This window comes from Cyprinodon tularosa, unplaced genomic scaffold (assembly GCF_016077235.1).
Source record: "Cyprinodon tularosa strain WSP-4 unplaced genomic scaffold, ASM1607723v1 ctg943, whole genome shotgun sequence".
In the NCBI taxonomy this organism is placed as follows: Eukaryota; Metazoa; Chordata; class Actinopteri; order Cyprinodontiformes; family Cyprinodontidae; genus Cyprinodon; species Cyprinodon tularosa.
Window position 1 is genome coordinate 107,040 of NW_024039722.1, and position 12,792 is coordinate 119,831.

The following is a 12,792-nucleotide window of genomic DNA, read 5'->3' on the forward strand; positions in this document are numbered from 1 at the left end:
AACCTAAATGAAAACTAAAAACAAAATTGAATCAAAGCAACACTGTAACTTTAAGCCACTAGGGGCGCTAGACCTGTAATTTCTAGGTTTAGTGCTCCTGGAGGCCACTAGCAACACTGCATCATCTTTAAATAAACCAGCCCCTCCCCCTCTGTGTTCCTGTTCTGAGACCAACTGGAATCAGCAGAAGGAAAACTCAAGAAGTTCCTGATTAATTCAAGGTCTTTAGATTCTATTCAGTTTATTTCTATAGCTCCAATTCACATCATGTCATCTCAGGTCACTTTCCAGTTCACCAGATCATCCAGTCAGATTGATTCAAAGTTTTCTATCTAAGGAAAACCAGCTGATTGCATTGACTCATTGACTCTTCAGCAATCCCTCACACTAAGCATGCTTGTAGCGACAGTGGAGAGGAAAAACTCCCTTTGAACAGGAAGAAACCTCCAGCAGAACCAGGCTCAGTGTGAGCGGCCATCTGCTGAGGCCCACTGGGGTTCAAGGAGACAGAAGCAGACATAGAAAACGAAGCATAGATACAAAAGGCAACTGTCAACCAGCTCCACAGGCGGCCCCGTCCAGGAAACACACAGCCAGGCAGACGAGCTCCGAGCCAGCTCCCATGTCAGAGGATGAAGAGAGCACATCCAGTTAGTCACAGTCAGAGAAACAGGACTACACTGAAAAACAGGCCAAGCTCCAACATCTAGAAACAAAGGTGTTGATGGCAGCAGCACAGCTGATATTTCTCTCCAGGATGGAGTCACAGCCAAACAGGAACAGACCAGATGAAGCTACTATGAGAAAAAGCAGAGAGAGCAGAACGTTAGAGATTGAACTAACAGATTCTGCAGAGTGGGAGAATAGAGATAGAATGAAGCAGAATGATGAAAAAGGGGTCCCTATGTCCTCCAGCAGTCTAAGCCTATAGCAGCAGAACTATAGAAAATGAACAAATATTCTGCAGAACATTAGAAAGCCACATTTTTTTAAAACCAGGCCTCAGTTTCCATATCCTTCACCTTTTCTAACAAAAATGCTTAAACTAACATTCATAAAAAAACAAAGTTCTATTTCAAAGAATCTTAGTCTGATGAGAGAACCTCCGGTTCTGTGTGCTGCAGAAGACGAACAGACAAATAATGTTGTTGAATACATAAAAACCCGGATGAGTCTTAACTTTCTGCATGCAGAAACTTTCCTTCTATGCATATTTCTGGTTCAACAGACATTTTGTTTCTGCTGCTGACCTTTGACCTCTCTGTTCCATGAACAGCAGCAGCGGTTTCAGGTAGATCAGCTCCTCCTCCTCCTTCACAGAAGATGATTAATGTTCATTTCTTTACAAATAGTAGATGAGGGATGTGACTGATCCGCCCTGTTCAGAGGTGACTCATCCATCCTCAGCAAGGCTGAATCTAACCCAACAGAGACCCCTGGTGGACGGCCTGTGTCACTGCAGGCCTCTTCTGCCTGTCAGACCAAAAATCCTGGAACAACTTTATAAGTTAGATGTTCATGAAAGAAAGAAGACTGAATCTATTCAGATAAAGATTTTTGAAGCTCAAAATAACTTGGAAACTTAAGGAAAAATTACTTAACAAAGAAAAAGTAAAAAAGTCTCTTCATGGTTGAAATTTTTTTGAATAGCTCTGATCTGGGATCAACCCCTCTCTGCTCATCGGAGGCTCAGAAACGGAAATTTCCTGCATATTTCTGTCAGTAAACGCCTCAAACAGCATTTTTTCTTCTGCAGTTTTTATTATGCATTTAATATTTTTCCCTTAGCTTAACAAAGTTTACAAGAATCAACAACAATTATTGAAGATTTCCAGAGGACTTCACCATTGAAATTCACCAGAGCTATAGTGAAACTGACAATGCCCACGTGCATGGCAGCTGGATGCTGGAATACATCGGGTAAAAGTGAAAAAAAGAGTTATTCCACCTTTCTGATTCCTGATCCTCCACGGACGGGTTGGTCGTTGGATCGCCAACTTGAAGAGGGAGGATTTGCCATCGAACTTCTGGCCAGAGAAAAAACCCGTAATATGTAGCCAACATTTGGAAAAAGAATGTTTTCAAGATGACTTGGATAATAGCGCGTTGTGACAAACACCAGATACAGCACTGGGACTTGATCAACAGCCGATACCGCACCGTGACGTCACTAACCAGTAGGTGGCAGTAGTGTTCTTTGACAAACATGGATGCCTCCAGTAAAGCACATTCAGATAAAAATTAGGGACAGTTCATAACCATTTTATTGTATTTTAGTCCATCCTGGGAATATAGAACATTGTGAAACCACAGTTTCCAGCAAAAATATTGACCTCAGAACGCAACAATCCTACTCCAGTAAGAAGAGAACTACATTTTTTATTCCAGGAAAACTAAAAGTAATGATTCAAGAAATTAGAAAGAAAAAGGGAAAAAAAATTTGTGCATACAGATGATTAGAAATGCGTCATAGATTCTCCCTCCAGTGAAAGTCCGCCCCCAAACGTAAAGAGAATTTCATCTCTAAAATAAATTTTGAAGAAAAAAGCAACTTGTAAAACTCATTGTGAAAAAGAGAAAATTTAAAATACAGAAAACAGAGGGAACTGCAAAGTTACTCTCTTTAGGATTAAAGCATTTTTCAGCGTTTCATTCCTTGATTGTGTTTTTTCAGTGCAATCCAGAAAAAAATCTTGCCAACAATAATGGAACAAAACTCCCTCCATATTCAGGGCAATAATAGAAAATAAGAAATGTATGTTGCATATCACCATGGAGACAGCAAAGTGGATGCACATGTAAGTATATATTAATTAAAGTTTTTTTTGTTTTTTAAATATGAATTCTATCTCATGTTTATGAACAGCGAGTTTTTAAATCTTATTTCTGCTGTGTTTCATTTATTGATGGCTCCAGCCATTCTGGGATCCAATGCATCAGTATTGGAGAAGCAACATGTTTGATTTCCTGACTGTTTAGTTGCAGCCAGGGGCGGATTTAGGAAATTTGGGGCCCTAGGCAAAGGCAGGCAGGGGCCCCTCTGAATGGAGAAGACAACCCATAAAACAGCCCCATTCTCCAGATAGATAAATGTTAATAGAATAGACATCCAGTATCTGTTCTAGGTTGTGTCCCTCTCTTCTTGTCCCTTTTCTTCTTGTTTTCCTCTCTATGTTTTGTACTCAGCTGACTTTTCATGCTGTCTCTAAAGGAATGAAAGATTTTTTCCAAGCACTAAGCTCACTTAGCTGATTGCTCTTTCCTGTGTTTCCAAAAAGGCCAAAGTAAATAACCCAGTCCTTCTTTTCACTGTAGACAAGCCATGATCTGCTTATCTGTTCTCCATTTTTCATTTGGATGAAATAATAGCTGCATGAATCATGACAGCAGACAAGATAGAGGAGAGCAGGAGGCGGGGTTACCAATCTACTCGCTCTGGAGAGCAGAGTTCGCTGCTTTTAGATGTTGTCTCCAAAGTCTCCAGTAGCAGAAAAAAGCCTCTAGATTTGGCGCTAGGAGCTTTTTAGAAATCAAAGTGCTAGAGGGGTCTGAAAAGTGGCTAAATATAGCGACTAAAGCGCTAAGTTGGCAACACTGCTCTTTGCATGGTTTGTTTTCAAATGGTTTGCTGCTGTCTGTTTGGACCTTTCTGAACATGTGCAGCAAATGGACTGATCCAATATGGTGGACACTGAAGGGGGGGGCTGAGACACACTTAATGTTATCAGCGTTCTGATGGCATTTTAGCCAAAGGACTTTTATCAAAAACATAATTAAGGAATATTTGTATTAACCATACATGGAAACAGAGTTTATGGGGCCCCCAGGAACTTGGGGGCCCTAAGCAGCTGCCTGGTATTGCCTAATGGTAAATCCCCCCCTGGTTGCAGCAACAGTCAAAGCTTATTTTCTCCTGCTGGACATTTAGAAACAGACATTTAAGGAGGCAGAGGTCCTGCTGTATAAAAACCAAACTCTGATTCATCCTGAGAAGGAAAATATGGCAAAGAATGCTTCCCCTCGTTTGGGAAACCTTTCCTTTTAAATAAGACAAATTAAAAGTCTGTCCTTTACACAGATGCTTTATTATTGTTATTATCAATTATAAGGAAATAACATTTTTCAGTTCCTCTTTTATGAAGACGGGTCTGTAGTTTCCAGAAGTTGTCTATAAAGGCCTTCTGATGAGATAAGTTTTGAATTGACGGTTTATAAATAAACTGATTGTATTCAATAGAAGTAATTAATTCTAGTTTCTGTATTTCTCAGGAATTTCTCAGTTTATCTTTAACACAGACCGGTCCGTGCTGTAGTTATTAGAAGCGTAATATTTTACCTTCCATTCTTTCAAGGAATGTTTTTCTTTTACAGAAGTCAAAAGTTGTCAGTATTGTTTTAACTGTAACCTGGTCAAGAAAAGAAACTGTAGACTATTAGTTCCCCCAGTTTGGAATCAATCTTTTAAATAAGGGAACTTTTCAGTTTATCTTTTAACCAGACTGTTTAAACACTGTATCTGCCTGAAGTTTAGGTTCTATATCTCTAGGGAACACAGTTACTCACAGTTAGTTTTTACAAACATACAAATCAGAATGACTCCAACAATAGAATTAAAACATTTAATTAAGTAGTTTTTTTTTTTTTACATAAGCCCAGAGAAATATCAGCTGTGCTGCTGCCATGAACAACTTAGATTATAGATGATAGAGTCAGGCCAGTGTTTAGTCCTGTTTCTCTCCCAGACATACCTGTGGGTCCAGCTTTTACTGTGAGTAACTGAATGTGATCTACTTCATAGTTTTTTGGTATGAAACTGGCTCAGAGCTCATCTGTTGAGTTGTTTATTTGCCAGACAGCCACCTGCGGATCTGATCTACCTTTTCTAACATAGAAAATACTTATGGATCAATGCTTCAATGATCCTTTTCTATTTCTAGAACCTCAGTTGGCCTCAGCAGACGGCCGCTCACACTGAGTCCGGTTCTGGTTCTGCTGGACGTACGTTCACATTTAAAGGGAGTTTTCCTCTCCACTGTCACTGCATGCATGCTCTGTGTTTCAGGGATTGCCGTAGAGTAAAAGGCAAAATACAAGTGAATATCTACTGTCTCTACCTGCTCATCCAGGGGGCGAGAATCCTGCAAAGTTAACGAATTAATGCAATCGGATGATTTTACTTTCATAGAAAAATTTAAACCTTAAATCTGACGTGTTGTGAAGAATATATATAAATTATAAATAAACTGAGCTGAATTTATTTCAAAGGAATGCTGTTTTTTCAATGTGCCTTTTACACAGACAGTCTCAGTCATCAGTGCTCCATCATTTTAGTTATTATTTCCGTAAGAAAAGTTTTTTTTGTTTAAATATTTAATTCATCGTATTATATATTTAATATAATACGATGATGAAATAAATAAAGCTGAAATCTAAACGGGGAAATCCTTTATTTTTTGTATCTAATCCATTCTTGCTTCATCTTTCAGTTCAGTTATCAGCAGTTTGTTAAATAAATGATCTAAGGGACATTTTTAGATCAAGTTTTATACGTAGGTTAGAGTTAGAATGCAGGTTTGTTTAATGTTTAGTAAAGTGCCTTGAGATGAAATGTGTTGTAAATTGGCGTTATAGAAATAAACTGAATATAAGGAGTGACTTGCTGATCCACAAAGGTTTTGCACCAAAGTTAAAGACTTGTGTTGCTAAAGTGATCTCTGGATCAAAACATGGATTTTATGGCTCTAATTCAATGAAAACCTTTCAAATGTTTTCTCATTAATTATTTAATCGAAACTAGGGATGCACGATATAATCAGCCCCCTATCGGTATCGGCCCTAAAACTGAATATCGGACATCGCCCACCCCCCACCGATATTTAACCCGATATTTGATCAGCTTCTGAGTTTCTAAAGTCTAAAAAAAATATATAAAATACTACTTCTTTTTCTTTCTCAAAAACTTCTTTTTTACAGACTTAAAAACTTCTAAAGACGAGGGAAAAAATATTGATCCATTAAAATATCCCAATATCTTCATATGCTGATATATTGCCATTTAAAAACACCATATCAATCTCTTTTACTAATGAAATATTGCTATATGTCATCGTTATGCTACGAAATCCCCCTGAAAATTCACCAAATGTTGCCATATTTTTATATGTTGATATATTGACGCGGTATCGATCTATTTTACTAACAAAATCTCACAAGAATTTGCAAAATATCACGAGAGTTTGTAACAGAACGATGAAATTTCAGGAGATTTTGAAAGTAAAATAGATCGATACCGCGTTTTTAAAAATCTATTTGATATCAGCATATGAAAATATATTTGAGTATATTATTTTTCAAAGTGTCAGAAATGGATAACAAAACTGCTATTTTCAATGACTACTTATTTTTGTCCAGCTTTAACATCGGTATCGATATCGGTTATCGGCTACATGAGTTTTAAAATATCGGCATATCGGATATCGGCCAAAATCCCAATATCGTGCATCCCTAATCGAAACTTTTATCTTTTATATTTTTAACTATAACATATGAAATTAGAAATTTTGACAAAGCAGAAGAAAAAAAAAAAAAAAAAAACATTTATGTCACTTTCTAAACATTTGCCAAAGGGAAAAGAAGAGAGGGACAAAACCTAGAACAGATAATGGATGTCTATTCTATTAACATTTCTCTATCTGGATAATGGGTCTGTTCTATGTGTTTTCTTCTCCATTCAGAGGGCCCCCTGCCTGTCTTTGCCTAGGGCCCCAAATTTCCTAAATCTGCCCCTGAAAGTTAGTGCAAACCAGATAAAAATGGGTTTAATTTCTCCTCTTTTTAAAGTATTTTGTTTCATCTGGGTGTCTGGGTTAAAATCTCTTTCTTAGAGTCATTTATTGTTGAAGGTTTTAACCCTTTATTATTTAAAGAAGCACAAGATCTACATCCAGACATTCAGCATAGATGCTGCTACCCGGCTGTACATCTTTTTTTGGCATTTGACCAATTAGAAGAGCCCTTGAAAGACAGATTATCTACTGTAAATTAAACTGAAGAAAAAAAAGTAAAAAAAAAGGTAAAAAGTTAATTGAAAAGTAAAAAAGTTAATAAGCCTAGTTAACAATTATATTTAGGTTTATAAACTAAAACATGTAAGTGCCAGTATCAGCTTTAATGCCTCTAAGGTGATGTTGGACTGAAAAAAAAATGCATTTCTTTCACTCTCAGAATGTTTTTTCATGAATTTCTCATAAAAACACTTTAGTTATCTTTCTTTATATATTCGGGCAAGTTGGCGTTTCTTCTTATTATATTGACATAATTTTTAATCATCAAAATATCCATTTTTTTTTTATTTTCCAAAGGTAATAAGGTCTTCTCATGGATTCCAAAAACACTATTGGCTGGAAATGATTTTAAACTTTTTTGTTAAACTTGTTGCGGGAAGCAGTGACTCTTTAGCTAAGAGCGCCCCCTGTAGGACAGCTGTATGCTTGCAGTTTCCTCTGCAGAGCTTCATCCAGGTGAACTGAAGAAGGGAGGCATCTAGAAGCTGTAGTTCTGGAAGTTTGACCATACCTGTTTATAAATGATTACTATCTTAAACATTTCATGCAGTATTTTATTCTTTTTTTAGTCACCTAAAATTAGTTAAATCCTGCTGAAGTGGCCATGGAGGCCTGAGGGTTTTATTTGAGTTTTTTATGTTATTATTCCTCCGTTTCTGGGTTAGATTAGAGAGAAAACCCGCAGAGATAAAACCGCTGGCTCTGACCTTGGCAGCTCTGCTTTCATTCTAAACAGTTTGACTTCAGTTCTGATCACCTCTGCGGGGGAAACTGCGCCGCCTGCTGGCTGAAAGCTGCAGCGCACCACTGTGGCACAGGTCGAGTTTAAACCTAAAGGGACAAACAAACCTCAGAGGAGGAGGAGGAGGAGGAGGCTGCATATAAAGCCGCAGCGCTGCACATGTGGAGCCTCAGTACCATCAGGGAACCTCTGACGGATTCATAACCATCTGTTCATATCTGAAGGATTATTTCTGCTCATATTTTACAAACAAACATGGATTCAATGGTTTGGATTTCCGTGCTGTCAGTGACGCTTTCCTGGATCTTCTGCACAGGTAAGAGATTCCCTTTGATTAGCTCACTAAAACTAAAACAGTTAGTGAAAAACTGTCAGCAGCTGACTTTCCACCTGCTTTCCTCCCAGGTCTGTCTGCGCCAGCCGCAGAGCCGCAATCTGCTGCCGCCGCAGCCGCCCGGGCGCAGCGCCATGTGCGCAACAAGCGCTGCTCCTGCGCAACTTTCCTGGACAAAGAGTGCGTCTATTTCTGCCACCTGGACATCATCTGGGTCAACACACCTGAGTGAGTGCGGGGAGGGGGGCCTGAACTCAACTGGAGCTTTAAACAAAAAATGTTTTTAAATTATCTTTAGAAAATCTTTGTTATCAGAACATCTTAACCGTGGAGCAGGTGATCCACGCAGGACAAATATTAACTCCTTTCAGTTTCTAGTTTATTCCGGGAGAATAACTTTCTAACTAAATCAGGAGGATTTAGTTCCTATAATAATACTTTATATTTTATTGCTTCTTCTATTAACTTTAAATAAATAAACATTTTCCTGTTTTCTCTATTAATGTGCCATTAATTAGTTTTAGACTTAATATTAAAACAAATATGATCGGATATCATGTTAGAAAGAGATTAGATCCTTTTAATGAGGCTCGGATCTGGTTTCGTTTAAAGATATTTGAGAGATAAAGAGTCTATTTCCCTATTAAAGTATGATCAAAGAAAAACGAAACTTTCTGTGGTAGAAATAAATTATTTTATTTTTCTTGAAAAAATAAAATAAGTTTCCTGAAAGTAAATTTGAAAGAAGGTAAACATTAGCCTTTTAAAAAAATCAAAATAAAACAATGAGAGCAGGAGTTTAAAAAGGGATCAAATAACCAGGAATGCTTTCATCTTTTTGCGCATGCGCAATAAGGTCCGATCAGCTGATTTATTCCTGATTTTCTCCTTTAGTTTGTTGTTGTTTTTTTAACTTTTCTATCATCTCTTCTCTCCATCCAGGCGCGTGGTCTCCTACGGACTGGGGAACGCGCCCAGGGCAAAGCGCGCGCTCTCGGACACCATGGCAACCAGGAGCACCCCCCGCTGTCTGTGTCTGCGTGGAAACGACAGCAGCTGCACGAACTTCTGCCTCAGGTGAGAGAAAATAATAATTAGAGATAAAAAAAAAAACACTGCCACCTGCGTGATCGTGGGAACTGGTTTGAGTGACGCTGACTGGAATGTGATCACGTGCACGCAGGTCTGAGACGGTGGAAGGCGCGCGAAACCGCTCCCCAGCCCACGGACAGAGAGAAGACACGGGTGGGCCCAACAGGTGAGGAAAATCTCCGAGTGGGTAAAAAGTTTGTGTTGGAAGGAGTGAGAGAGTTCCACGCAGGGAGTCAGGAACAGAACATCCACGGCTGCTGATCCCTGCAGCTCATTCCTTCCTCCGTGGGAACCTTCGTGTCGCGTCATGTTTCCACTGAAAGCTCCGCTTCTGCTGCGTGTCTGCGATCCATCAAACCATTAAGCTCAATTAGATGAGGAACAAACCTGAACTTCATCCTTTCTGACTGAAGATCCATGAATCACAGCTTCATGCTGCAGCCATGGGCGGCTCTAGACAGGGGCCAATGGGGGCCAGTGCCCCTGCAGATCATGTTATGGCCCCTGAACCATGCATAATATTAAAAGAAATTCTAATGATGATCTGCGCTGGAACAGACATGGTTACTGATGGGTCCCTTGGATCTATTTCACTTTTTTTTCTTTACAAATTCTGTTTTACTAATTATTTTAAATAAAATAAGATTATAGCTTCAGCGCTATTGAGATAAGATCCCAGTTTTCATCTGCTATTTTTTTTTAAACAATAAAAAAAATATAATTTTTACAGCTGAATTTATCAGGGTTTTTTTTTTAGTTCTAATTCAAATTTTATTAAAAAAACAAACAAAAAAACAATAATTTTCACTTACATTTAGTCAAAAATATGTAAAATTCCTAAATTATGAATGGACCTAATATTCCAAATAATATATTTATTTGATCTTTTAGATATTTATATAGCTACAATTTTTTTGAGCTGCTTTTTTTGCTTTGCTAATGGATTTTGATTTTGATTTTAATGATAATCCAAAATATTTTCAAGCCCAAAATGTTTTTAGTTTGAAGACGTAGAATTTTAATTAAACCTAACTGAATGGAAATGTCACTTCATGCAGCTCTCTTAATAAATATGAATTCCTTTTTTTGTTTCATGCTTTCCTGTTCCCCCATAAAAAAAAAACACGCTGCCCCCCCGGCCCCCTGATACATTTGATCTAGCACCGCCACTGGCTGCATTAGAAGACGCATTAGGATTAAATCCCTGCTCCAGAAATGGACACTTCATCTGGATGACGTCTCTTTTATGGTGACAAATAAAAACAAAATAAGAAAAATAAAAATGTCCAACTTGGCTTAAAGCTGAAACCATTTGGTGATCAAACTATTTACAGTTTACATTTACATACATTTTAAAAATTTAAAGATGATCCATAACCATCCACATCCTTTTCCTTAATCAGCCAAAAAAACGACTTTACTAAAAAAACTCAGTTTGATAAAAATCCAAAACTTTTTAATTTTGTTCTATTATTGTTGCTGAAAAAACGTAGAAAACACAGTTTACAATGAATGAAAACCTTAGAACTCAATCTGAAAGCAAGATTAAGAAAGGAAATATAGAATCTGTGGAAGAGGAAAAATAAAATGGAAAAACAACAAATATGTGAAAAAAAACAAGATGTAAGAAAAAGGCAAAGTCACTTTTAAAACCCTTTTTTGAGTAAAATGTTTTTCAGATTTTCATTTCAGGATTTTTTTTTTTTTTATATTTCCATATAAACGTGCTCTTTGTACAATAATGGACCAAAAGTTGCTCCATAGATCCCAGGATTGAAAACATGAAACTACCTAAAAAATTGGAAACCAATCAGATTTCGGGTGTTTTTATCTAGATGTCTTCGCTCTGGTGTCTGATGTCTGTTTGTGTCTCTCTGCAGGTCTAACATCATCAGCAGCAGCAAACGGGCCGCGGCGCTCAGGGCCGTTCTGAGGACCCGCCTGCTGCTGGAGAAGTCAGCGGCGAGGGGTCCCCACCGGGCGAGAGCGTGGCAGGGCGAGAGCTCCGCCTCCTAAACGGGACCAGCTTCGATCTCTGACAACTCGCTGAACGCAGCGGCAGGGCCGTGTCCAGAACTGAACGTGCCTGCGGGGCGGCGGGCCCCTGAGCTTCAGCCCCTCAGGTGGAAAACACGCAGAGCCGATTCCCAAACTGGAAGAAAAACACAGAAACCTCTGGATTCCAGTCCCACGGAAAACATGAACGGACTTTTTTTTTTTTCAGACTTTTATTGTTTGTCTAAAAAGACAGAAAATATTAGAAACATTTAATAAGACAATTAAAAAAGCCATAAAAGGAAGATATAGAAAAGTCCGGATTCAGAGGGTTTAAGGAAAATCTGATCTTCATCCTGAAAGCTGATTTTCTCTCCTATTTCACAGCCTGACAAAGTTTAGACACATTAAAATAAAATCAGTTTTTTCTTCAGTAAGATAAAACGAAACACGATTTCTAGGAGAGAAATTACATTTTAGGATCTTTTATGATCCTTAAAGCTCTTTTTTTAAATTCTCAGGTAATAAAGCATCTCAGTGAAGCCCAGAAATGAAACCACTTCTGTTCAGACGCTTTGATGGATTTAAATCTGGAATAAGCTGAAAACATGGCAGACTCCTCCTGCTGAGTATCGGGACAGATTCCGCACCGCGTCTCCGTTTTCTGACCCTTCCTGTTTTCCTGGACACTGGAGCCGTCTACTGGGAAAACAACTCGGACCAGGAGTCAAACTGGGAAAGAAGCATTTCAAAAGAAAGAGGAGAGTGAAGGTGTTAATGACTGAAACCAGAACCTTTGGTCTCCTGCAGCTGCTTGGACTTTTTTTATTTTTAACCTCATTCCTGTAATTTATGTTCTCCTCTGATTTATTTATTTATTCCTACGGAGGCCATATTGGTCCGTCTCATGTTTGCTGGGTTCATTTCTGTGAAATGGTGCCGAGTTCTGGCTGAACAATAATAAATTTATTTATCGCTAACAGATCGTCTCCTTGGTTACTGTTGGTGGTTTTTCCTCCGGAAGCAGAAAAAGCAGGAAGAGGGAGAATCTGAACTCCTCCAACTCTGCAGAATTTGACTGAAATGAGTCATGTTTTCTTCAAATGCATCTATTTGTCCTTTAATATGAGAAGAAAAGATATTTTGTCTTTAAAAGAAGATAACTTTTTTATAACTATTCACTTAAAAAAAAAGTTAATGGAGTTGCTTTAAACGTAAATCATTTTATTCTATTGGTAAAGCTCTTACCTGCTCAAAACGAGGAAAGATGCTAATTTCAAGAAAAGAAATGTTTATGTATATTTTCAGTGATTTGTTTTTCAGTTTTTTTCAAGTTTATAATATCTAATATTTACGGAGCCCCTCTGATGACATGGTCAAAAAAAAAGTTTAATTGTGGCCACGAAGTAGTATTTCGCGCGCACGATAAACTTATTGCTTGGCCGCGAAATACTACTTCGTGGCCACGCAATAAGTTTAACGTGCGCACGAAATACTTATTAATAATATGAATAAATCCGCCCCTGTTTTCAGGCTTATGTTAACTGTAATGACTTATCTTGGAC

The 12,792-nt window shown here is 38.1% G+C and overlaps 1 protein-coding gene across 1 annotated transcript; it reads left to right on the forward strand.

Annotated features, from left to right (window-relative positions):
* The first annotated feature begins 7,961 nt into the window (after window positions 1-7,961).
* edn1 (endothelin 1) lies at window positions 7,962-12,207 on the forward strand. Its single transcript, XM_038275159.1, has 5 exons — window positions 7,962-8,122; window positions 8,212-8,368; window positions 9,083-9,217; window positions 9,324-9,398; window positions 11,113-12,207. Exons 1-5 carry the CDS (start codon window positions 8,062-8,064, stop codon window positions 11,246-11,248), a joined length of 564 nt encoding a protein of 187 aa, XP_038131087.1. The 5' UTR covers window positions 7,962-8,061; the 3' UTR covers window positions 11,249-12,207.
* The last annotated feature ends 585 nt before the right edge of the window (window positions 12,208-12,792 follow it).